Source organism: Leucopleurus acutus (assembly GCF_964270905.1).
Source record: "Leucopleurus acutus genome assembly, chromosome: 6".
Classification (NCBI taxonomy): Eukaryota; Metazoa; Chordata; class Mammalia; order Artiodactyla; family Delphinidae; genus Leucopleurus; species Leucopleurus acutus.
The window spans coordinates 92,150,072-92,176,313 of NC_139149.1; the positions used below are offsets into that span (position 1 = coordinate 92,150,072).

The 26,242-nt window shown below is 34.2% G+C and overlaps 1 protein-coding gene across 1 annotated transcript in view; it reads right to left on the bottom strand.

The window, feature by feature from the left end:
- Nucleotides 1-26,242, bottom strand: part of KANSL1L (KAT8 regulatory NSL complex subunit 1 like) — a 135,067-nt gene that overhangs the window by 33,531 nt on the left and 75,294 nt on the right. The window contains 1 exon segment of the mRNA XM_082840934.1: nt 16,249-16,453. Coding sequence (XP_082697060.1) covers nt 16,249-16,453 — 205 coding nt within the window.

A 26,242-nucleotide genomic window follows, 5' to 3' on the forward strand; every position in this document is an offset into this window, starting at 1 on the left:
ATTATAGGAACTCTGAGTCTGATACTCCCAAATCATGATGGAATTGCAAGCATAGGTTGGCTGGTGATGCAATTCAGCAAAAGTCAACGAAAGCATTAGATATGTCATGTTTTTGGATTGGAATAATCAACATTGTGAAAATGACTCTACTACCCAAAGCAATCTACAGATTCAATGCAATCCCTATCAAACTACCACTGGCATTTTTTACAGAATTAGAACAAAAAATCTCACAATTTGTATGGAAACACAAAAGACCCCAAATAGCCAAAGCAATATTGAGAAAGAAAAATGAAGCTGGAGGAATCAGGCTCCCTGACTTCAGACTATACTACAAAGCCACAGTAATCAAGACAGTATGGTACTGGCACAAAAACAGAGACATAGATCAATGGAACAGGATAGAAAGCCCAGAGATAAACCCACGCACATATGGTCACCTGATCTTTGATAAAGGAGGCAAGAATATACAGTGGAGAAAAGACAGCCTCTTCAATAAGTGGTGCTGGGAAAACTGGACAGCTACATGTAAAAGAATGAAATTAGAACACTCCCTAACACCATACACAAAAATAAACTCAAAATGTATTAAAGACCTAAATGTGAGACCAGACACTATGAAACTCTTAGAGGAAATATAGGCAGAACACTCCATGACATAAATCACAGAAAGATCCTTTTTGACCCACCTCCTAGAGTAATGGAAATAAAAACAAAAATAAACAAATGCAACCTAATTAAACTCAAAAGCTGTTGGGCTTCCCTGGTGGCGCAGTGGTTGAGAGTCTGCCTGCTGATGCAGGGGACACGGGTTCATGCCCCGGTCCGGAAAGATCCCACGTGCCGCGGAGAGGCTAGGCCTGTGAGCCATGGCTGCTGAGCCTGCGCGTCTGGAGCCTGTGCTCCGCAATGGGAGAGGCCACAACAGTGAGAGGCCTGCGTATCACAAAAAAAAAAAAAAAAAAGCTGTTGCACAGCAAAGGAAACCATAAACAAAATGAAAAGACAACCCACAGATTGGGAGAAAATATTTGCAAATGATGTGACCGACAAGGGATTAATCTCCAAAATTTACAAACAGCTCATGTAGCTTAATATCATCAAAACAAACAATCCAATCAAAAAATGGGCAGAAGACCTAACTATACATTTCTCCAAAGACAACATACAAATAGCCAAGAGGCCCATGAAAAGATGTTCAACATTGTTGATTATTAGATAAATGCAAATCAAAACTGCAATGAAATATCATCTCACACCAGTCAAAATGGCTATCATCAAAAAAATCCACAAAATAAATGCTGAAGAGGGTGTGGAGAGAAGGAAACCCTCCTATGCTGTTGGTGGGAATGTAAATTGGTACAGCCACTATGGAGGACATAGGGAGGTTTCTTAAAAAACTAAAAACAGAGCTACCATATGATCCTGCAATCCCACTCCTGAGCATATATCTGGAGGAAATCATGGTCTGAAAGGATACAGGCACCCCAATGTTCATTGCAGCACTATTTACAATAGCCAAGACACAGAAGCAATGTCAATGTCCATCAACAGAGGAATGGATAAAGAAGATGTAGTACATATATACAATGGAATATTACTCAGCCATTAAAAAGAATGAAATAACACCATTTGCAGCAACATGGATGGACCTAGAGATTGTCATACTGAGTGAAGTCAGACAGAGAAAGAGAAATATCATATGATATCGCTTACATGCAGAATCTAAAAGGAAATGATACAAATGAACTTAGTTACAAAACAGAAACAGACTCACAGAGCTAGAGAACGAACTAATGGTTACTGTGGGGGGGGGGGAGGATGGGGGGAAGGGATAGTTAGGGAGTTTGGGATTGACATGTACACACTGCTATATTTAAAATGGATAACCAACAAAGACCTACTGTATAGCACAGGGAACTCTACTCAATATTATGTAACAACCTAAATGGGAAAAGAATTTGAAAAAGAATAGACACATGTATATGTATAACTGAATCACTTTACTGTACACCTGAAATATCACCTGAACATTGTTAATCAACTATACTATAATATCAAATAAAAAGTTAAAAAAAACAGAAAATAACAAGTGTTGGAGAGGATAAGGAGAAATTAGAACCATTGTACATTACTGGTAGGAATGTAAAATGGTGCAGCCACTGTATAAAACAGTATGATGGTTCCTCAAAAAATTAAACATAGAATTACTATGTGATCCAGCAATTCCACTTCTATGTTTATGCCCCCAAAGAACGGAGAACAGAGACAAAAACAGATATTCATATACTAAATAAGCACACAATAGCCAAAAGGTCAAAAAACCCCATGTCCATCAACAATGGAATAAATAAACTGTGACATATAAAAACAATGTATTATTATTCAGCATTAAAAAGGAATGAAATTCTGATACATGCTACAAGACTATGAACCTTGAAGACATTATGGTAAGTGAAATAAACTAGACAAAAAGTGGAAAAAAATCCCTAATTATATCATAATTACATTAAATATAAATGGTCTAAATACTCCAATTAAAAATCAGAAACTTTCAGACTGAATAAAAAAGTAAGATCTAAATATATAATGTCTACAAGTAAACCACTAAATATAAAATCATAGATAAGATACAAATAAAAGTATGAAAGCAGATATACCACCTAAGCACTAATCACTAAATTGCTGGAGTAGATATATTAGCATGAGTGAAAGTAGATTTCAGGGATAGGAACCAACATATTATAATGATAAAAGGGTCAAGTCATAAAGATATAAAAAGAAAACTAAACATCTATGCAGGTACTAACCAAACTTCAAAATACATGAAGCAAATACTGAAATACATATAAAGAGAAATGGAAAAATCCACACCTACAGAGATTTTAACACAAGTAGGATGGAAATCAATAAGGATATAAAAGACGATCAGTATTATCAACCAAATGAAACTAAAAAACACTTATAGAAAACCTCATCAAAAAAATAGGAAAATATACACTCTTTTCAAGTATGCATCTAGACAGACTATATGATGGGCCATAAAACAAATCTCAATAAATTAAAAGGACTAAAATCATACAAAGTATGTTTAATAATCACAATGGAATTAAATTAGAAATTAGAGTGATATTTGGAATATCCCCATATATTTGGAAATTAAACATAATTCTAAATCACCCAGGGTCAAAGAAGAAATCATATGACAAATGAGAAAATATTCTGAACTGAAAACACAGTATGTTAAAATTTGTGGGATGTTAAACAGTGCTCAAAAGGAAAATTATAGCTTCCATGGTTATATTAGAAGAGTGAAAATCGATTTTTTAAATATCTACCTTAAGAAGATAAAAAAAGAGAGGGAGGCAAATTAAATCCAAAGTAGGCATCATTTACTTAGGATACCACCACACACTCAGTGTAATAGCTAAAATTAAAAGGACTGATAATATTGTTATAGCAAGAATGGGGAACAACTGGAATTTGCATACATTGTTGGTAGTAATGTAAAATGACACTATCCAAAAACAATGACACAAAAGTTGTGTGTTTATAGCAGCTTTATTAATAGTAGCCAAAACCAGAAATAGCCCAAGTGTCTAAGAGCTGATGAATGGATAAAAACTTGTGATACAGACCACAAGGAAATACTATTATGTTTTATATTCCCTTTTAATACTCATTCCCCACTGTTATTTCCTCTCACTCAGACCTAGGGACACATACAGAATGAAAGTGAGGGGATGGAAAAAGGTATTCCATGCAAATGGAAATCAAAAGAAAGCTGGAGTAGCAATTCTCATATCAGACAAAATACACTTTAAAATAAAGACTACTACAAGAGACAAAGAAGGACACTACATAATGATCAAGGGATTGATTCAAGAAGAAGATATAACAATTGTAAATATTTATGCATCCAACATAGGAACACCTGAATAAATGAGGCAAATGCTAACAGCTATAAAAGGGGAAATCGATAGTAACACAATCACAGTAGGGGACTTTAACACCCCACTTTCACCAACGGACATATCATCCAAAATGAAAATAAATAAGGAAACACAAGCTTTAAATAATACATTAAACAAGATGGACTTAATCGAAATGTACAGGATATTCCATCCAAAAACAAAAGAATACACTTTGTTCTCAAGTGCTCATGAAACATTCTCCAGGAGAGATCATATCTTGGGTCACAAATCAAGCCTCGGTAAATTTAAGACCTTGAAATAGTATCAAGTATCTTTTCTGATTAGAACACTGTGAGATTAGATATCAATTACAGGAAAAAACTGTAAAAAATACAAACACATGGAGGCTAAACAATACACAACTTAATAATGAAGAGATCACTGAACAAATCAAAGAGGAAATAAAAAATAACCTAGAAACAAAAGACAATGAAAACAGGACGACCCAAAACCTATGGGATGCAGCAAAAGCAATTCTAAGAGGGAAGTTTATAGCAATACAAACCTACATCAAGAAACATCTCAAATAAACAACCTAACCTTACACCTAAAGCAAGTAGAGAAAGAAGAACAAAAAAAACCCAAAGTTAGCAGAAGGAAAGAAATCATAAAGATCAGATCAGAAATAAATGAAAAAGAAATGAAGGAAACAATAGCAAAGATCAACAAATCTAAAAGCTGGTTCTTTGAGAAGATAAACAAAGTTGGTAAACCATAAGCCAGACTCATCAAGAAAAAAGGGAGAAGACTCAAATCAGCAGAATTAGAAATGCAAAAAGGAGAAGTAACAACTGAGACTGAAGAAATACAAAGGATCATGAGAGATTACTACAAGCAATTATATGCCAATAAAATGGACAACCTGGAAGAAATGGACAAATTTTTAGAAAAGCACAACCTTCTGAGATTGAACAGGAAGAAATAGAAAATATAAACAGACCAATCACAAGCACCGAAATTGAGACTCTGATTAAAAATCTTCCAACAAACAAAAGCCCAGGACCAGATGGCTTGTCAGGTGAATTCTATCAAACATTTACAGAAGAGCTAACATCTACCCTTTTCAAACTGTTCCAAAATACAGCAGAGGGAGGAACACTCCCAAAGTCATTCTATGAGGCCACCATCACCCTGATACCAAAACCAGACAAAGATGTCACAAAGAAAGAAAACTACAGGCCAATATTACTGATGAACATAGATGCAAAAATACTCAACAAAATACTAGCAAATAGAATCCAACAGCACATTAAAAGGATCATAGACCATGATCAAGTGGGGTTTATCCCAGGAATGCAAGGATTCTTCAATATATGCAAATCAATGTGATACACCATATTAATAAATTGAAGGAGAAAAAACATATGATCATCTCAATAGATGCAGAAAAAGCTTTCAACAAAATTCAACACCCATTTATGAAAAAAACCTCCAGAAAGTAGGCATAGATAAAACTTACCTCAACATAATAAAGGCCATATATGACAAACCCACAGCCAACATCGTTCTCAATGGTGAAAAACTGAAACCATTTCCACTAAGATCAGAAACAAGACAAGGTTGTTCACTCTCACCACTATTATTCAACATAGTTTTGGAAGTTTTAGCCACAGCAATCAGAGAAGAAAAAGAAATGAAAGGAATCCAAATCGGGAAAGAAGAAGTAATGCTGTCACTGTCTGCAGATAACAAGATACTATACATAGAGAATCCTAAAGACTCTACCAGAAAACTGCTAGAGCTAATCAATGAATTTGGTAAAGTTGCAGGATACAAAATTAATGCACAGAAGTCTCTTGCATTCCTATACACTAATGATGAAAAATCTGAAAGAGAAATTAAGGAAACACTCCCATTTACCACTGCAGAAAAATGATAGGAATAAACCTACCTAAGGAGACACAAAAGACCTGTATGCAGAAAACTATAAGACACTGATGGAAGAAATTAAAGATGATACAAACAGATGGAGAGATATACCATGTTCCTGGATTGGAAGAATCAACATTGTGAAAATGATTACACTACCCAAAGCAATCTACAGATTCAATGCAATCCCTATCATACTACCACTGGCATTTTTCACAGAACTAGAACAAAAAACTTCACAATTTGTATGGAAACACAAAAGACCCAAAATAGCCCATGCAATCTTGAGAAAGAAAAACAGAGCTGGAGGAATCAGGCTTCCTGACTTCTGACTACACTACAAAGCTACAGTAATCAAGACAATATGGTACTGGCACAAAAACAGAAATAGAGATCAATGGAACAGTATAGAAAGCCCAGAGATAAACCCACGCACATGTTTATCTTATTTTTGATAAATGATGCAAGAATATACAATGGAGAAAAGACAGCGTCTTCAATAAGTGGTGTTGGGCAAACTGGACAGCTACATGTAAAAGAATGAAATTAGGACATTCCCTAACACCATACACAAAAATAAACTTAAAATGGATTAAAGACCTAAATGTAAGGCTAGACACTATAAAATTCTTAGAGGAAAATCATAGGCAGAACACTCTATGACATAAATCACAGCAAGATCCTTTTTGACCCACCTTCTAGACAAATGGAAATAAAAACAAAAATAAACAAATGGGACCTAATGAAACTTAAAAGCTTTTGGATAGCAAAGGAAACCATAAGCAAGACGAAAAAACAACCCTCAGAATGGAAGAAAATATTTGTAAACGAAGCAACTGACAAAGGATTAATCCCCCAAATTTATAAGCAGCTCATGCAGCTCGATATCAAAAAACAAACAACCCAATCCAAAAATGGGAAGAAGACCTAAATAGACACTTCTCCAAAGAAGATATACAGTTTGCCAACAAATACATGAAAGGATGCTCGACATCTCTAATCATTAGAGAAATGCAAATCAAAACTACAATGAGGTATCACCTCACACCAGTCAGAACGGCCATTGTCAAACAATCTACAAACAATAAATGCTGGAGAGGGTGTGGAGAAAAGGGAACCCTCTTGCACTGCTGGTGGGAATGTAAACTGATACAGTCACTGTGGAGAACAGTATGGAGGTTCCTTGAAAAACTAAAAATAGAACTACCATATGACCCAGCAATCCGACTACTGGGCATGCACCCTGAGAAAACCATAATTCAAAAGGAGTCATGTACCACAATGTTCACTGCAGCTCTATTTACAATAGCCAGGACATGGAAGCAACCTAAGTGTGCATCAACAGATGAATGGATAAAGAAGGCGTGGCACATATATACAATGGAATATTACTCAGCCATAAAAAGAAACGAAATTGAGTTATTTGTAGTCAGGCGGATGGACCCAGAGTCTGTCATACAGAGTGAAGTTAAGTCAGAAAGAGAAAAACAAAAACCGTATGCTAACACATATGTATGGAATCTAAAAAAAATAATAATAATGGTTCTGGAAAACCTAAGGGCAGGACAGAAATAAAGATGCAGACATAGAGAATGGACTTGAGGATATGGGGAGGGGAAAGGGTAAGCTGTGACAAAGCGAGAGAGTGCCATGGACATATACACACTACCAAATGTAAAATAGCTAGTGGGAAGAAGCCACATAGCACAGGGAGATCCACTCGGTGCTTTGTGGCCACCTGGAGGGGTGGGATAGGGATGGTGGGAGACACAAGAGGGAGGAGATATGGGAATATATGTATATGTATAGCTGATTCACTTTGTTATAAAGCAGAAAGTAACACACCATTGTAAAACAATTATACTCCAATAAAGATGTTTTAAAAAAATAAAATAAAAAAATAAACAGTAAGGAGAAACCAGACCGAAATTCCACACTTTGCTTGTTAATCTGCTCAGCTACATATCCAAGAGTTCAATGCTTACAAGTTCTATTTTCCACTCAGCAGTAGAATATTATTCAGCCAACTTTTCTTCCATTTTATAATAAAGATCACTTTTCTTCCAGTTTTTAATATTTCCTTCTGAAATCTTACCAGAATCACCTTAGATGTTCATATTTCTTTCTAGTAACATCCTGTTCTTGACAATATATCTATTCTCTAAGATGATATCACCTTTGTCTTCTATCCTCCTCACTTCCTTCTTAGCTTTCATTGGAATTTAGGCTTTTTTTTTTTATCACACACCTCAAAATTCTTCCAGACTGTACCCAATTAGCCAACTCCAAATCACTGCCACAATTTTAAGTATCTATTAAAACAGTATCCTACTTCCTGGTACCAAAGTCTGTATTAGTTTCCTAGGGCTGCCATAACAAACTGCCATAAATTAGGTGGCTTAAAATCACAGAAATTAATTTTCTCATAGTTCTGGAGGCCCAAAGTCCAAAACTGAGGTGTTAGTAGGGCTGAGCTTCCTTTGAAGGCTCTAGGGGAGAACAGTTCCTTGCATCTTTCCACTTCTGATGGCTCCTGATGTTCCCTGGCTTGTAGTAGCATAAGTGTACTCTCTGCTTCCGTCTTCACAAAGTCTTCTTTGCTGTATCTCTGTGTCTCAGATCTCTCTCTCCATTCTCCTATAAGCGGACCAGTCACAGGATTTAGGGCCTATCCTAACCCCCAAATCATCTTACCTCCAGATCCTCAACTTAATTATATCTGCAAAGACTATTTCCAAATAAGGTCACTGTATTAGTTTGCTAGGTCTATCACAACTAAGTACCACAACTGAGGGTTTAAACAACAGAAATTTACTCTTTCACAGTTTTGGAGGCTAGAGGTCAGATCAATGTTTCAGCAAGATTGGTTTCTTTTAAAGACTGTGAGGAAGAACTTATTCCATCCCTCTGTCCAGCTTCTGTTTTTGCTGCCAATTTTTTGGTGTTCCTTGGTCTGTAAAAGTATAAGTCTGATCTCAATCTTCATCTTCACGTGGCATTCACTCTGCATGTATGCATCTGTGTTCAAATTTCCCTTTTTATAAGGACACCATCCATACTGGGTTAGGGTCTACCCTAATCACATTTTAACTAATTACATCTGCATCAAACTTATATCCAAATAAGCTCACATTCTAAAGTACTAGGGATTAGGACTTCAACCTATGAGTTCTTGGGAACACAATTCAACTCAGAACAGTCACATTCATAAGTACCAGGAGTTAGACCATGGACATAACCTTTTTTTTTGGGGGGGGGTGTAAATATTTTGCCCAGTATAGTTGTTTGCTTTTTTTTTCTTTCAATACTTTGAATATTTCATTCCACTCTTTTTGCTTGCATGGTTTCTGAGAAGTTAGCTGTAATTCTTATCCTTGTTCTTCTACAGCTGTTTTTCTCTCTGCTATTTTTCAAGATTTTCTGATTCTTTGGTCTTCTGCATTTTGAATATTATGCCTAAGTATTTATTTTTTGGTATTTATCCTGCTTGATGTTCTCCTGCTTCAGTTTCGTGAATGTGTGGTTTGGTGCTTGTCATTAACTTTGGAAAATTCTCATGTATTATTACTTCAAATATTTGTTTTTGCTCTGTTCTCTTTCTCTTCTTGGTATTCCAATCACTTATCTGAAACACAACCTGAAATTGCCCCCAAATTCTTGGATGTGCTGTTCTGTGTTATTCACTCCCTTTTCTTTTTGCATTTCAGTTTGTGAAGTTTCTATTGACCTATATAAGCTTGCTGATTGTTTCTTCAGCCATGTCCAATCTACTGATGAGCCCATGAAAAGCATGCTTCATTTAGGTTACAGTTTTTTTTGTTTCTAGCATTTACTTTTGATTCTCCTTAAGAGTTTCCATCTCTCTGCTTACATTAACTATCTGTTCTTGCATGTTTTCTACTTTACCCATTAAAGACTTTAACATATTAGTTATTTAAGAGAATTCCAATACCTTTGTCATATTTGAGCCTGGTTCTGATGAATTCTTTGTATTTTCAGAGTTTTTTTCCCCCTATCATGCCCTGTAATTTTTTGTTGAAAGCTGAACATAATGTCATAAGATCTGAGGTAAACAGGCCTTTATTGTGAGATGTTATGTTAATCTAAGAGTCTGAGTGGGACTGCGTTTAATACCAGTTATAGTTGTAGGTGCCAGAGGCCTCGAACTCCTCCAGTGTCCTTGTTTTTGTCTCCCCTGTTAAATAGTTCTCCTCAGAGGGACTATATATTTTGCAGCTGTAACCCACTGTTACTATACTGGGGTTCTGTTGGTGTTATGGTAAAGAATGGGGGAGAGAAAGCATATCTACTATAGTAGCATAACTTACTATAATCTTACAATTAAATCTCAGTCTTTTGGTGGGTCTGTGTCCCTGGTCTGTGACTTTAACAAGTGTTTCTTATTTTCCACCCCCATTCTCTCTTAGGTGAGACAGAAAGGCTACAGAGGGCAAGAGTGGGAGAAATGCTCTTCTCTCAGATGGAATAAGGCTCTGGTAAAGTTTTTTTTCCCTGAAGAGTAAACCTTGTAATAGATAATGCTCTAGGCTTATTTCATAAAGGTTACCCTTCCCTTCCATTCCAGAGCCACTAGGGATCCTTTTTGGCTCTTCATTCTGAGAACTTAGTTGGGTGCCTAAAGGTAAAGTCCATGGAAGTGTGAGGTGTGGGGTTCCCTTAGGCTGTAGTCCCCAGGAGTTTTTCACTCTCAGACTAGTCCACACTCAGCCTCAAGCAATTCAACAAAATTACCATTTAAGTGCTCCTACCAGTTAGTTTATGATTGCTATAGTTTCTGCTCCAGGTAAGCAGATCTTGGCTGTAACTCTTTGGATTTGCCTGTCTCTCCATATTTCGGGTTGGCGGTTTGCTCTGCAACCTCAATTATCTGATGGGTTCATGAAAAGGCAATGATTTTCAGTTTGTTCACCTTTTTCTCACTGTAAGGACAGTTGTGACAACTTCCAAGCTCTTTACATGTTGGAGCTGAAACCAGAATCCCCCTAATGTCTTTAATAGTATGATGATTTTTTTTGGTAACTTATACATGTAGTTATTGCAGTGAGAATATAGATCGGCCAACTATATATACTATATGCTACCTAGTAGCGGAAGACTGCCACCTCTCTCCATTGCCCTTATATAAGCTGCTCTCAACCAGTACCCTAGAGAGTTAAACACTATAGAAAATTATTTAAATAATTATTTTCTAAATTCTGCCAAGGATGTTACATAGCTAGTACCATTCTAGATGCATAGGAGTTAGTTTATTACATAAAATGGATGCCTTAGCCATTTTATCCCTTAATATTTCAATGTGTATTTCCTAGAATAAGTATATTTTCTTACATAACTGCAAAATATCACATTCAGGAAATTCAACATTGACACAATATTTTAATATAATCTAGCATCAATAGTACAGTTTTGTCAATTGTCCCCATATTTTCCCTCCAAAAGAACTGTGATCTGGATCATATATTCATTCAGTTGTCATATATCTTAGTCTATCTTTCAATCTGAAGCAGTTTCTCAGGCTTTCTTGGCTTTTATTACATTGGCTTTTTTTTTTTTTAAGTATACAGGCCAGTTTTCATTTCTTAATAGCATGTTTCTGATTTTGGCTTTGTCTGATGTCTCCTCATGGTTAAATTCAGGTTATGTATGTCTGGTCAGAATACTACATAGTGATATTGTATCTTTCTAATAGGCTACATTAGTTTTTTTAATTTTTACTGTTCAAGTTTTTAAACATACGCAAAAGCAGGGAGAATAATATAGTGATCCCTTATGTACCTACCTCTCCAAATTAACCTTTTACTGCTCTCACTTCATCCATCCTCTTCTCCCTTTCTTTCCTTCACTTCATTGCTTTGCTCTGATATTTTCAAGCAAATTCTTAACATTGTCCTGTTACCCATTTCACTACCGAATGCATCTCTTAAAAATAAGGCCTTTTCCTCACATAACCACAATATCATTATCACACCATCAAAATTATCAATTATTCCTGAACATTATCTAATCATCAGCTGTGGTCAATTTTTCCCAATGATCTCAAAAATGTCTTTTCAGGGTTCTTGTTCAAATCAAGACCCAAACCAAGTCCACACACTGTCTTTTTTTTTTTTTTTTTTCACACACTGTCTTTGATTGCTATGTTTCTCACATCAGTGTCATTCAAGGCCTTGGTGGGTCTCAGGAGTGCTGGCTCCTCCCCTGTCCTTCCACTGCTCCAGCCCAGCCTGTTTGGCGCTCACCTCTCCTACCTCCTGCTGAGTCCGGGGCAAACCCACACAACTAGGGCCTCTCCTCCAGCCCCTGCACAGCATGGCCTGTGCCACAGGGACCCTGGGACCTGGAGGTCACTGTTCTCGGCTGTTCCCTTCTCTGAACAGACATAGGCTACGTTAGTTTTGATCACTCAGGCAAGGTTATTGTCTGGTTCTCTACCATATAGTTAAGACAATATCAATATCCTGCTCCTCATCAAACTTTTCCCCAATCCTGACCCCAGACTTTTCATGCATTGATGCTTCTTACCCAGTCAATCTTTACTATGATTATTGCAATGATTCTCTAATTTGACTGCTCACTCCACATTTATTAATCAGTATCCTACTCTATGCAAAAGTCTTCCCTTTCCCCTTTTAATCTCTCTTTCTCTCTCTCTCTCTCATCAGGATACACTCATGGCTACCTATATTTTCACTGGGTTAATTACTGTCCTTAGCTATTTCAATGCTCAAAGAGCCCCAGATTTGGCCAGTGGAAGCCTCTCCAAACAAGCTCTTGGGTTTTTTTTTTTTTTTTTTGACATGCCCCCATCACTTTTTTTAAACACTTCCTTGCCTTCTGGTAACAATAAGACGTCCTAGGTCCATTTTATAGCCCCTCTTCCCCAACCCTGGAGATCAGACACTTCTCCAAAGATCTATATTTCCTTTCAGTAAGGAATAGTATTAGAAAACAGAATGAGTGCCACATGTTCTCACTGCTATAATGGTAAGTTTGAGTCTAGTCTTGTCATATCCAATTTGGTAGCCATTATCCAAATGTGGCCATTTAAATCAAAATTAATAAAAATAAAAATTCAGTTCCTCAGCTGCACTAGTCACATTTCACGTGGTCAATAGTTACATGTATTTAGTAGCTACCATATTGGACAGCACAGATATTTATAGAGCATTTTCGTCATTACAGAAAGTTCTATTAGACATTACTGTTCTAGACCCTTTCACAAAGCAAATCAAGGAAACACACACACACACACACACACACACACAAATTCTCACTCTCCATTGCCTTTTAAATATCTTTCTACATTCCACTACAATAATTCTTTCACATATTAATTATTTATTGAGCATATACTATTGGACAGTTACTGTTCAAGACCCTGTAGGTTCAGAAATACACAGTTCCTGCTCTCAAAAAACTTACAATGTAATGAGAAGACAGAAAAATAAATGGAACATTATTATAAAATAATGGATTATTATTATAACACAGGGTGCTACATCATTATATACCCCATAGTGGGAATATCAAGGAAGGCTTCCTGAGAGAAATGACATTTATTAAATTTAGAAAGGTAAATAACTATTACCCTGGAAATTTGGGGGATAAGTTGGGGGTGGGGTCATTTGCTGTTCTCCATCATTTTTTCCCACCTCTGTTACAATTACTAAAGTGCTTTTCTTAATCTCCCCTAAACCCTTTCAATATTCTGTTTATCTTTCCAAACCCATCTTTTATGGTGCATTTCTAAATGCCTCTAACCAGATAAAGCTCCTTCCCCAATTCCCAAATATACAGTCTTTACTGATTTCAAGCACATAAAAGATTTGGTTTAGCCACTGTGGAAAACAGTATGGAGATTCCTCAGAAAACTAAAAATAGAATTACCATATGATCCAGCAATCCCACTCATGGGCATATATCCAGACAAAACTATAATTCAAAAAGACACATGCACCCTTGTGTTCACAGCAGCGCTATTCACAATAGCCAAGACACGGAAACAGCCTAAATATCTGTCAACAGATGAATGGATAAAGAAGATGTGGTACATATATACAATGGAATACTACTCATACATAAAAAAGAATGAAATAATGCCATTTGCAGCAACATGGATGCAACTAGAGATAATCATACTAAGTGAAGTAAGTCAGAAAGAGAAAGACAAATACCATATGATATCACTTATATGTGGAACCTAAAATATGACACAGATGAACCTATCCATGAAAACAGAAATGGAATCATGGACATAGAGAACAGACTGGTGGTTGCCAAGGGGGAGGGGGTTGGGGCAGGGATGGAGTGGGAGGTTGGGGTTAGCAGATGTAAGCTTTTATACAGAGAACGGATAAACAACAAGGTCCTAGTATATAGCACAGAGAACTATATTTAATATCCTATGACAACCATAATGGAAAAGAATATTAAAAAAAGAATGTGTATATATATATATATATATATATATCTGAATAACTTCACTGTACAGCAGAAATTAACACAATACTGTAGATCAACTTCAATAGAAAATATTGATTAAAAAAAGATTTGGTTTATTTTTGTTGTTATCAATGTACTAATGGATAAGAACATGGCTTCGGAATCAGACTTATTGTTTACTAGCTGTATGACCTCGGGAAAGTTACTTAATCTCCCTAAACTTCAATTTCTGCATCTAAAGGTGGGATTGATAATGCCTCATAGCTTTATGTTTGAGGACTAAATAAAATAATGTACTGAAAATGCTTAGCATTATGACTGGAATATGGTAAATTATATGGTCTACTAGTAACAATGTTAGACGTGTTTCTTCCTTTGTTTGCTGGAAGTTTTAAATTTGTTCACACTTTTCCAGGCCAATCTTTATATTATCAAGGCATATGCAGTACTTTAGTAATATTGAGCAAATCCCCTAAATTATTCAGATAGATTCCTTCCAGTCAGAATATTAAGGCATATTCAAATGTGAGATATTTTTGATAGACAATTCTATTTATAACTATGAAATTACGAAATCATTTTCAAATATATTATTTCTCTATTGCTTGTAGTAACTTTAAATAAAAATTATTAAATAAAATATAATTTCATATATAAAAACTTTAAATAAAATATTTTCCTATTAGGTTTATTAAATATGTAAAATTTCTTTAAATTCTGAAATAAAACTTTCTTAAAAATTTCAAGTTGGGAAAGCATACTACTAATACCTGAACTACTAAATGGCAAAAATCAATCTATTAATAAAAATTAATTTGTCAGAATTCATGCTCCTATTTATAAAAGGATCCTATAAAACCAAATTTGAAATTGGTTCCTAATGAAAAAAAGCATCTTGATTTTTTTATAGAAATATATTTAAAAATAGTTAATGTAGTAATAATCAAAAACAATATTAAATCAAGGATAATTTCTTTCCTTTGACATATTATTTAAAATAGATAGCTAGTGGGAAGTAGCTGCATAGCACAGGGAGATCAGCTAGGTGGTTTGTGACCACCTAGAGGGGTGGGATAGGGAGGGTGGGAGGGAGGGAGATGCAAGAGGGAAGAGATATGGGAACATATGTATATGTATAACTGATTCACTTCGTTATAAAGCAGAAACTAACACAACATTGTAAAGCAATTATACTCCAATAAAGATGCTTATATATATATATATATATATATATATAGTAAAATAAGGCATAAATAAATAAACTTGATCAAACATTTCCCAGATTTTCCCAAATCATCACCATTATTATTCATTCCCACAATAAATATTTCATATTGGCATATAAAAAATATAAGAGAAAAAAAGCACATTATACCATGAGAACTAGAGATAATTTTGCTCTCCATCACAGCTTATTTAGATATGCACTGAAAGATGCATATCTAACATGTTGCTAACAAATGAAAAATATGCTTTTCAAAATGGACGCTTTTAATGAAGCATATTTTATTTGCAAAAAGGGTAAGCATGGTCATCTAAAACTTCATTGCTTATATGAAAAAGGAGTGCTCACCAGGTTTAACAAATACCAAACATAAAAGGGAGAGCAATGTCATTTCCTCCAAAATAACTGAAAACCCTGCAGTTGTTACTTTTTTCTTCACTAAGCAAAAGGCAAATATATAATACACTTGTGTTTTCCTTGTTACCCTTACTAGTAAAATTTTAAAATCAACTTGATATGTACATTTCTTTCAAACTCGTTTAAGCATAATAGTGATTTAAAAAATTGGAAATGTGAGAAGTTTCAGAATACACTACTATGTTTAAAAATTATTAAATCCCACTTATTCTAAACAACTGTGTACAGTTCCTACCCTCTAACTTGTGAAATATATTGACAATAAAATCTTTGTTCATGTTTTGCCAAAGGCGACCTTACCTGCGGAGTCCAATAAAAAGTAGGGCTCAATCTGTAGAGTTTTCGTTTGTGGAAACTCTGAAGTGGCCTTGTTCGAGCTGCTGTACTCATGATAGTCAAGGATGGAGATTTCAATCTTGTCCTGTCTTTTCTCCTTTTCTTACTGTGCTTCTGGTTAAGTAACCAGCTACTGGAGGAAGAGAGCTCATCTAAATTCTCTGAAGCACTGATATGCCATGAAATAAATGGGAGTGGAGGGAATAAAACAAAACAAACAAAAAAGACAAAGAAAACTAAATGTAAATCACCTTGATCTATTATGACAGAAGAGTATTAATTTTAGCCAATTTTGTGGTAACAATCGATGAAAGAATTAATATTAATGGGAAATTGCATTTCAAGTTGTGAATACAGAATTTCTATTTTCTCCTGCAAAACAAATATCCCACAGGTTAGAAATGCTTACATGAGTTCACTAGTACAATGTAAACGTTCACTGTAAATCAATAATTCATGAATATTACAGTGTTGAAACTACTTACATCAAATTCTTTTTGAATAAGGGTGAAATTATACAGGATTACAGGTTTTTAAAGGGCTAAAATCTCCTCACTACATCATTAGCTGCTCTTACATAAGCATTACATATCGTTTCAGTGAATTTTGAAACAAAGATGCAATCCGACTACATTTTAAGAATCTTTTCAAACTTCTGATGACACAGAAGCCACAAACTATAAAATATTAAAACAGATCACACAAACTACACATGAAATAAGCATAATTTTATAATCATTCTTCATATTAATTTTTAAACATTTATTTAAATATTTTAAAACATCAAAACATCAGGAGGAAGTTAATGCCTGTCACCACATAAATTTAAATTCATTTATACCTGTATATTATATATAAAATATTCGGCTTTTTGGGCACTATAATATACCAGTTTCAACCTTATTTATATAAGACGAAAGCTAGTCAACTTAGCATTCTAAGATCAACAAGTGAAACTGCTGTATGTGATATTGCTAATCAACATATGAATTCTAAATGTGCTATTTTGTTCAGGTAGAATCAGTGTTTAATGGTAAACATAAGATATGGTTTTTCTATAGCAGTATCATTGGTTTTGAATATTTACAGCTGCTATAAGATATTCTATTATCTTGTAGATAAAGCAAGTAATTCAAGAACTTTACATAGTAATAAGAAACAAGAAATAAAGGTACCTGAATGGCTTATGTTGGTGAAACCAAAATAAAATATAGAATTTGGTGACTACATATAAATAAAATTGAGTATGTACTACTGGCCAGACCAATATAGGTAAATTGGTCTGGCCCCTGCCGCTGGCTCTCCTGCTGCATCGTGCATCACACTCCGTCTGGTTCCCTGTGTTCCAGCTGCACTGCCTCCTTTCATTTCAAATAACTCACACTCACTACTCACTATTATATATAATTTCTGCTTCCTGGAATTTTCTCACATCCTCCTTCACTTACATAATTTCCAATAATCATCTGGCTCTCAGTTCAAAAGTCATTTCCTCAGGTAAGTCTTTGAGCCCTTGCATAGCCCCTCCAAAGACTAAGTCAAATTCCCTTATGAGCTCTGATAGTACCATTCACCTTTTCTTCATAGTATTTTTCATGGTGATAAGTTTACATTTATTTGTATTATTATCTGATTAATGTCTTTCTCCTTTTCTAAGACTGTAAGTATTACAAAGACTGTGTCTGTTTTGTTTAACTTTGTATCAAGAAGTTCCTGATATTGTACCTTGCATACAGCAAATACTCAATATTTATTGAATGAACGGAGAAATATAAACATATATATTTGCAGATTTACCCACTCCAGCTCAGTGCTTTGCACAGTGCATGTATAACACCACATACTACACCTAAATAATTAGTTTAGTGAATGAGTAAACATGGAACATTCTAGTTTAAGACCCAAAAGAAGCTCTAAACAGAAGGCTACAAGAGTCCTTTTAGAAAAATAAGTTACATATTTACACTGCCTTGAGTTCCATTCTAAATCTCTAACTTTGGTTTAAAAAGTTAGTTTCTGATAGTAAGATATGATGTACCTTATTTTATCTCATAATCATATATGCCCATTATAAATTTATAAGAATAATAAGCAGATGAGAGCTATAAGATGTTTTGATTTGTAAAAGAGAAGGCATGGATAAAGTTTAAAATTTTTCTTCTAATTTAAAAAGTGCAAAATGACCGAGAGCTTTATCTAAGAAAATAAGCCAAAAGTCATAAATTCATGTTTTATTAACACTGTTAAATTTCTCTAAGTTACTTAATGACTTTCTGATATAATTGGTTTTCTATTACAATCTTAGAAAATCTTAGCAGTTAAGATATTTATGGATAACAATAGGCATTCAATTTGCTTTTACAGAGTACAAATGAAAAACTTCAAGTGAATTTTTTAAATAAAAATTTTACTGTACTGATTACTATAGAAACCAAAGGCCCAGAAGTGAGGCAATTAATCTTTTAACTGATATTTTATTATAAATCCCTACAAAAATCAATTCCTGCAAACATTATGTACTTGCATCAAAATTAATAAAACAATCTAAAGATATGGGTTTATGGGGACATATATTAGCTAACTTCTTGGTGTCATCTTGGGGGTGGTGATAATGGTGGATGGATATGGAAGAACAGTCTAATTTCCACCTATTTTTTAATAAACTCAGTGAAAGATAGTCTAGAATTTTTAGTAAATTATTCAAGTATTTCATAACCTTTGGCCTAAGCCAAATTATTTTCTTAGAAGGACTGAAATAATCATTATAACGCTCTGCTCAAATGCTTTTAGTAAATAAGAAACTTTGGGTCCTGGTTATAAATTTAGGATTCTAAAACCATAAATAGACAAGACTTCATGAAATTGTTTTTATCTTTTAATCTCAAGGAACAGCAGCAGAGAATAATTATTCAACACAGAATTTTAAATTACTGTTTTAGTACTGTTTTCAACATTTCCCCCACATTCATGTATTCTTATACTAAATACACTTCAGAAAAAGCAGAAATCAACAATGGAGAAGAGAATTATAATGTGTATTATCTAAGAACTTACGATAGCCCCCCAGTTCCCAATCTACTCATATACACAAATACCCACACCTGCTATACTGGGCTGAACAGTGTCCTCACAATATTTACATCCACCAGGAACCTCAGATTGTGACCTTACTTGGAAATACAGTCTTTGCAGATGTAATTAGGTAAAATGAGGTCATACTGGATTAGGGTAGGTCCTATATCCAATCACTGATGTCCTTATAAGAAGAGACACAGAATTAAGGAAGAGATCCACCCAGGGAATAATGCCATGTGAAGACAGAGGAGAGAAGCCAAAAACGCCAAGGACTGCCAGGAACTGCCAGAAGCCAGGAAAAGGCAAGGATGGATTCTTCCCAGAAACCTTCAGAGAGAGCATGGCCCTGCCTGACACCTTGATTTTAAAAACATCTAGCCTCCAGAATTGTGAAAGAATAAATATCTGTTATACTAAGCCACACACTTAGTGGTGATTTGTTATAACACCCCTACGAAATGGATATATTCATAAAAGTACACACCTAAGAATCACTATTTTTGCATAACTTATGTCTATTTCAAGTCTACTTCGATCTTTTGGAGTTCTTTGATGACTTCAACCTATAGCAGCTAAGGTAGGTGCAACCTTTTCCAAACTTTCCCTGATGCCCAAAGTCCTGCCAATAGTTGAATTTAATACCTTTCTTTCCCTTGATAATGTTTGGAGAAATTAATGCATCATATACTCAGATATATCCAATGATATTTTAAAGAAATTATATAAAATTGGACTTTATATAAACTTACTAAAATGGCCCACTAGGGGCATCACTTGTCCTCCATATGGCAAAACAAACATCTCTCTCAAACGGCCAATGGACCAAGATCCAGGCGTTATCTGCTACATATAGAGAAAACAGTGCATCGACCAGCCCATTTCACCTACTCTAGGAATTAATTAGGAAAATTAGACCCCTTACTCAAAAATACGAGTCTCTTCAACCATAGCAACAAGAAAATGTGTTGGAGTACACTGTAAAATGGCATTCTAAATTAGATATGGCCCCTAAAAAAAATTAAGGTACTTACCTGTTCTAAAAAATTAAGGTACATCTTAATGCAGCCATTAAAATGGAAACAAAAATTTTAAGTATAGAAAGCTTCAGATATACTTTGAAATAAGATATAAAACGGCTTCCAATAGATCTCAACTATGAAAATAATGTAAAAAATGACAGGAAGGAAATATACTCTGAGCAATATAAGTGATTTCCACTTTCTTCTTAGTATTTTATGAATTTTTAACTTTTCATACAATGAACTTATATAATTTTATAAGAAGAAAACAAAAATGTCATCCAAAATTGCAGTCTTTTTTTTTTGGCATTAGGAATTTCTAATATTTACATTTTAAAATGTAACATAACAACCAAATGTAATATGGATTTTGTTTGGGTCCTGATTCTAACAAATTATCCTAACAAACAAATTTGTTAGAATAACAAATTATTCTAACAAAATCATAAAAAGATGATTTTTATGAGACAACTGGGAAAATATGAATATAGAGAATTTCATGATAGTGATAAATTATGACTAATATAAGAATAATTAAAAAAAGCAGATGATAACAACATGGTGGGTATGTTGAAAAAAAGCTTATCAGAGAAATATACAGAAGTATATACAGTCAAAATAACAACAAATAGAATTTATTTTTTAAAAGCATAGGAAAAAAATGTGTCAGGAAGGGAAATAGCTGAAATGAGTAGCAAAATCTTGACAACTGTTAAAGCTGGGAATAAGTTGATTCACTTTGCTATGCTTTCTATATGTTAAAGCTTTTCATATTAAAGGTTGAGAGAAAAAGAGACCGACTATTGCAGTGTTATTTGCTATTCTTATCTCTGGCTCTTAATTTCAAGTGGGACTTGAAATTACAAAGTATAAAGGCAAAGGGACTAGGAAGCCAATATGATAGCTATATTGTTTTGAGTATTGTGACATAAAATTTGCCAAACATTTCTAGCTAATCTATAGTTTGGGAGTACAGTTCAGATTCTTCAATATAATTTGTGAGCTGTTTTTCTGACATATAAGATACAGTTTGAAATTGAGACTTTCTATTTTACTAATTATTATTTTTCATTTTAAAGGAAAATTTGCAAATAGAAAAAAGTTGAAAAAAATAAAAGCTAAAATATTTTTCAAAATCTCATCATCTAAACACAAATATAGCGTTAATAAAAACTTTAAATTTTATCCTTCAAATCTTTTTTCTTCCTATGAAATCATACTGTACAATGATTTTGGCATCCTGATTTTTCCACCTAACATTCCAAAGGAAGTATGTTCCTATATGACTACATCCCTTCTATACACATAATTTTTTTTTTTGTGGTACGCGGGCCTCTCACTGTTGTGGCCTCTCCTGTTGCGGAGCACAGGCTCTGGACATGCAGGCTCGGCGGCCATGGCTCACGGGCCTAGCCGCTCCGCGGGATGTGAGATCTTCCCGGACCGGGGCACGAACCCGTGTCCCCTGCATTGGCAGGTGGACTCTCAACCACTGCGCCACCAGGGAAGCCCTACACATAATTTTTTAATAGTTATATGATATGTCTTCCAGTGGTTGCATCACAATTTATTTAAACATTTCCTATAACATTAAGTTTCAGACTTATATTAATAGAGGTTAAAAGGGAAAAGTAAAGTTTTTACAAAAGAAAATAATTCCTACTGGTATTATTTTAAAAACACAGCAGAAGTTTTAGTTCCTTATTGATGTTGTACATCTAGCTAATACAATAGTTAATGACACTCATAGAAACCCAAAATTATTTTGAAAACTTCAGCCTGGAATTTGCTGCTAAAAATGTTTTCTCATAACTGAGAAGTGACTATTGAAAATATTATGAGGGTAAAAGAATTACTTTATATGTTATTAGTTTACCAGCTTAGCGGCAGTTTTTCAATTGTGAAGCCCAATTAGAAAGAATCGTCGCATTTCGTGAGATAATTATCATTAGTGGAATTAAGTAGCATGACAATGATTAATTGGAATTTAATTTCATATCATATTCTGGGACTCATTAAAGTAAAAACAACAACAACAAAAATCTAGCCATTATTTCAAGTAGAAATTCACTTTCCCAGAGATAATACCCCATGGGGTAAATAAGGATGCATTTACAACATTTTATCTTCATTTTAGAGTATGAGATCTAAAAACCAATAACTGTCTCTATGATGGTAAAATGTGATGCTTCATTTGTTTGAAGACTCAATCTTTTCAGCTGCTCAGTTCCTGGTGACTCATCTTAAACCCTGCTGCCAAGATTAATAAAGCTAAGAAAACAATTCTGAGTTCTGGGAGATACTTCCATTAAATAAGAGATGGGGGTTGGGAATCAATAAATAAAAAGTGGAAAAAACAGCTGCCCTGAAAAATAATTAACCAAGTAAATTTACTTTAGACATTGAAAGAAAAAGATCATTAGGATATTATAAAAATTACCTTAAATATTTTTTTAAAATTATATCAAGCATTAAGTTCTACATGGTCCACTAAAAATTAATACATAGAATAGGTAACCAAACTTTAAAAATTCAAAATTTAAATTTCTTCCAACCTAACTATATACCAAACTTATGATATAATGTGATATAAAGCTAGAATGAGAATGCTTTATTAGAAGCACTTATGAGTTTACTTAGCTGGTAAGTCCAAATATACAGAATACAGCTGAAATTGCAAAACCCTTTTAAATAACCAAAAAAGATCTTAGTAAGTCCATGTATGAAAGCTCACTCCTGTTACTGTTAAGAGAGAGGCCTTCTCTCTTACTACAGAATGTCTCTTATTATAGTACAGGTACTTCTACCACTCTAACTTTGGTTATCTGATTTTCTAGTCCAGAGTTAAATTTGATGAGAGGAAGCAGAATTTCAGGAGACAGCCATGAGACCAACAACTGAAATACCAACCTGACTATGGGAGAGAAAAAGCAAATAAATACAAAATATTTTTGTTTTGAATGCTGATTACCTGAAAGAAATCTTAAAAGTCATTCCATTCATTCAAAAAATATTTATTCGTGTCCATGTTATGACTCGTTGATCTAGATGCTAGGAATATAGCAGTTAATAAGACAGACCAAAAAAATTCCTACTCTCATGGAGCTTACATTCTCATCCAGGAGGACACAGATAATAAACAAGTAAAAAATAATAACAAAATTGTATCACACTTGTCATCTCATTTGATCCTCACAACAACCCAGGAAGCAAACTATTCTCATTTCAACTGTGATTTAGAAAGTTGCCTAAAATCACAATGCTACCAAGTTGCAGAGTTAGGACTGATCTCAGACCCATCTGATTCCAAAACGATTTTAACAATGCAGTGAGTTTTCTTCATAGCGTTTGATCAGGATTTTAAATTTCACATTTATTTGTGTGATTATTCGGTTGATGTCATTTTTACCCAATTAGACTCTACACCATAAGGTCAGAGATCACACCTGGTTTTGTTCAACATCATATCCCAATCCAATCCAAAGCCTGGCACACTGCCATCACTCAGTAGGTATTTGTTGACTATTAAGTGAATTCTTTTATAGATAAACAATTATTAATCTCAATAGCCTCTGAGGATGTGGTCATAGTGATGAGCTTGAGTTATCAAAGAAAAACTGAATTAAGTTCAGTATCATCCAAGAAAGGCAATGTGTAATAAATTTTACTTAAACAATTCTTCCCAATGGCTTATATGAAAGTTTTTAACATTTGAATAGAATTATCATTTCTCCTACTGTCTTGGGTACTTCTTTCCATAATAACTTCTAGATTATCCTTTAAAGTTACTAAGATATGTTGAGTATAGTAATTTTGCTTTATTCACTAAATCTCTAGATTTAAGCTAACATAAAACATCAAAAGCAAAGCACAACAGTGATGTTACAAAAAGATATACATTTTAGGCTGTATTGAGACCTTTTTGGTTTTATTTTTAATTTGTTTTAAAAAATGGAATTCCTTACAAATAAGCATTTAATTGAAGAATATTAGCATTAGAAACTACTTTACAAAATATTTGTATTCCAGTAAATTTAGGATAAAAAAAAGTGAGATGTAAAGAGATTAACTGACTTGCTCAAGGTCACAAAATGTCAAAACAAAAAGTATATGTAAAAAGGGTATACTTCCAAAATCTCAAGTAACCCAAAAACCACTAAATTAAAAACCACTATAATTAAGAATTAACAAAAGTTAAAACCTTCTAGGGGGGAGGAAGGAGATTAAATGCCCAAGATGGTCTTTTGAGAAGGTATGTTTAGTGTAATGAGAATAAAATCCAACAGTGTGTTTACCTGGGTTTACAGAGTCCCAAACAAATTAGGTAGACCAAAAACAAGTCAGCAACTTTTTATCTTCCCAAGAGATATGATGGAAAAATAGGTGGTACCTCAGTGACTCCTAGTACCTATGTGACAGGTGTCTTCAGTAATAGCTGGCCTATAAGGCTCTACATATGCCCTCAAATACTTATCGTAACTCTGGCCACTTTGAAGTACTTCTTTAAAAGAGTAAGAATAGTTGTAAATCAATGACCAGTACCCTGCTAAGGATCTGAAAGAAATATATCCACAATTTTAATATATATTATATACTGTCTCCCAGTAGCTGGTATGTTTACTGCAAGACATACTTAAAACTCTTAGTTGATGACCTGATGAGTGATATACTACATTTTAGTAGATAAAACACGTGCCATTTAAGATGATAGAATTGTAGAAACTGAGTTACAGTGTAGACTTAATGACTGTCAAATGTTGGTTAAGACTTTACAAAATTTTTAGAAGCAAGAGAATATCAATATTTAGATACCATAATGAAACCAATAACTGGATCAGTCTCTACCAGTAACTTTTAAGGTAACATTGAAGTGAGATTTAATTCTCTTTGTTTCACTTTCAACGAATTAACTATCACATTCCTACTTCTACCTTAAAATTTTGGTATTTTATGGTTATAATTTTAACAACGTAGTACTAAAAATTGTATTTTCTATTTATCCTTTTTGAAGTGTACAATTTTTACCTTATTTTAACTTTTTTATTGTAAAATATAAGATACCTATAGTTAAGTACATAAAACATTTATCTTTTGAGAAGGTATGTGTAACTTGTATACATGAAACAATATCTCACCTACTCCTCCACTGTCCCATAATTACCACTCAGGTCAAGAAAAGGAACATTATCAGCACCTAAGAAACCCCTGCCACATGTGGACCTCTCCATCATACTTAATGTAGAAACATCAAAAGTTAAATCAGTACAGATCTTTCTCAAATTATGATGGGGTTATATCCTGATAAACCCATTGTAAATTGAAAATATTTTAAGTCAAAAATGCATATAATCCCAAACATCATAGCTTAGCCTAGACTACCTTAAACATACTCAGAATACTGATATTAGCCTACAGTGAGGTAAAATCACCTAACACAAAGCCTATTTTATAATAAAATGTTGAATACCTCATGTAACTTATTGAATACTATACTGAAAGTGAAAAATGGAATAGCTGCATGGGTGCGGAAAGTAAGTATACTGGCTGTTTACCCTCATGATTTGTGGCTGTCTGGGAGCTGCAGCTTGTTGCCACTGCCCAGCATCACAAGAGATTATCATGCCACATACCACTAGACCAGGAAAAGATCCAAATTCAAAATTTGACATACAGTTTCTACTGAATACATATCACTTTCGCACCATCGTAAAGTTGAAAAACTGTAAGTCTGACCATTGTAAGTCAAGGAACTGCTGTACTTTTACCAGCCTCCTGAGAATAATTTAAATCCATTTACCTTCCTCCTGGCCTATATGCTGTTGTTGCCATGGAATTTTTTTAACCCTACTAGACATATTTTCTAC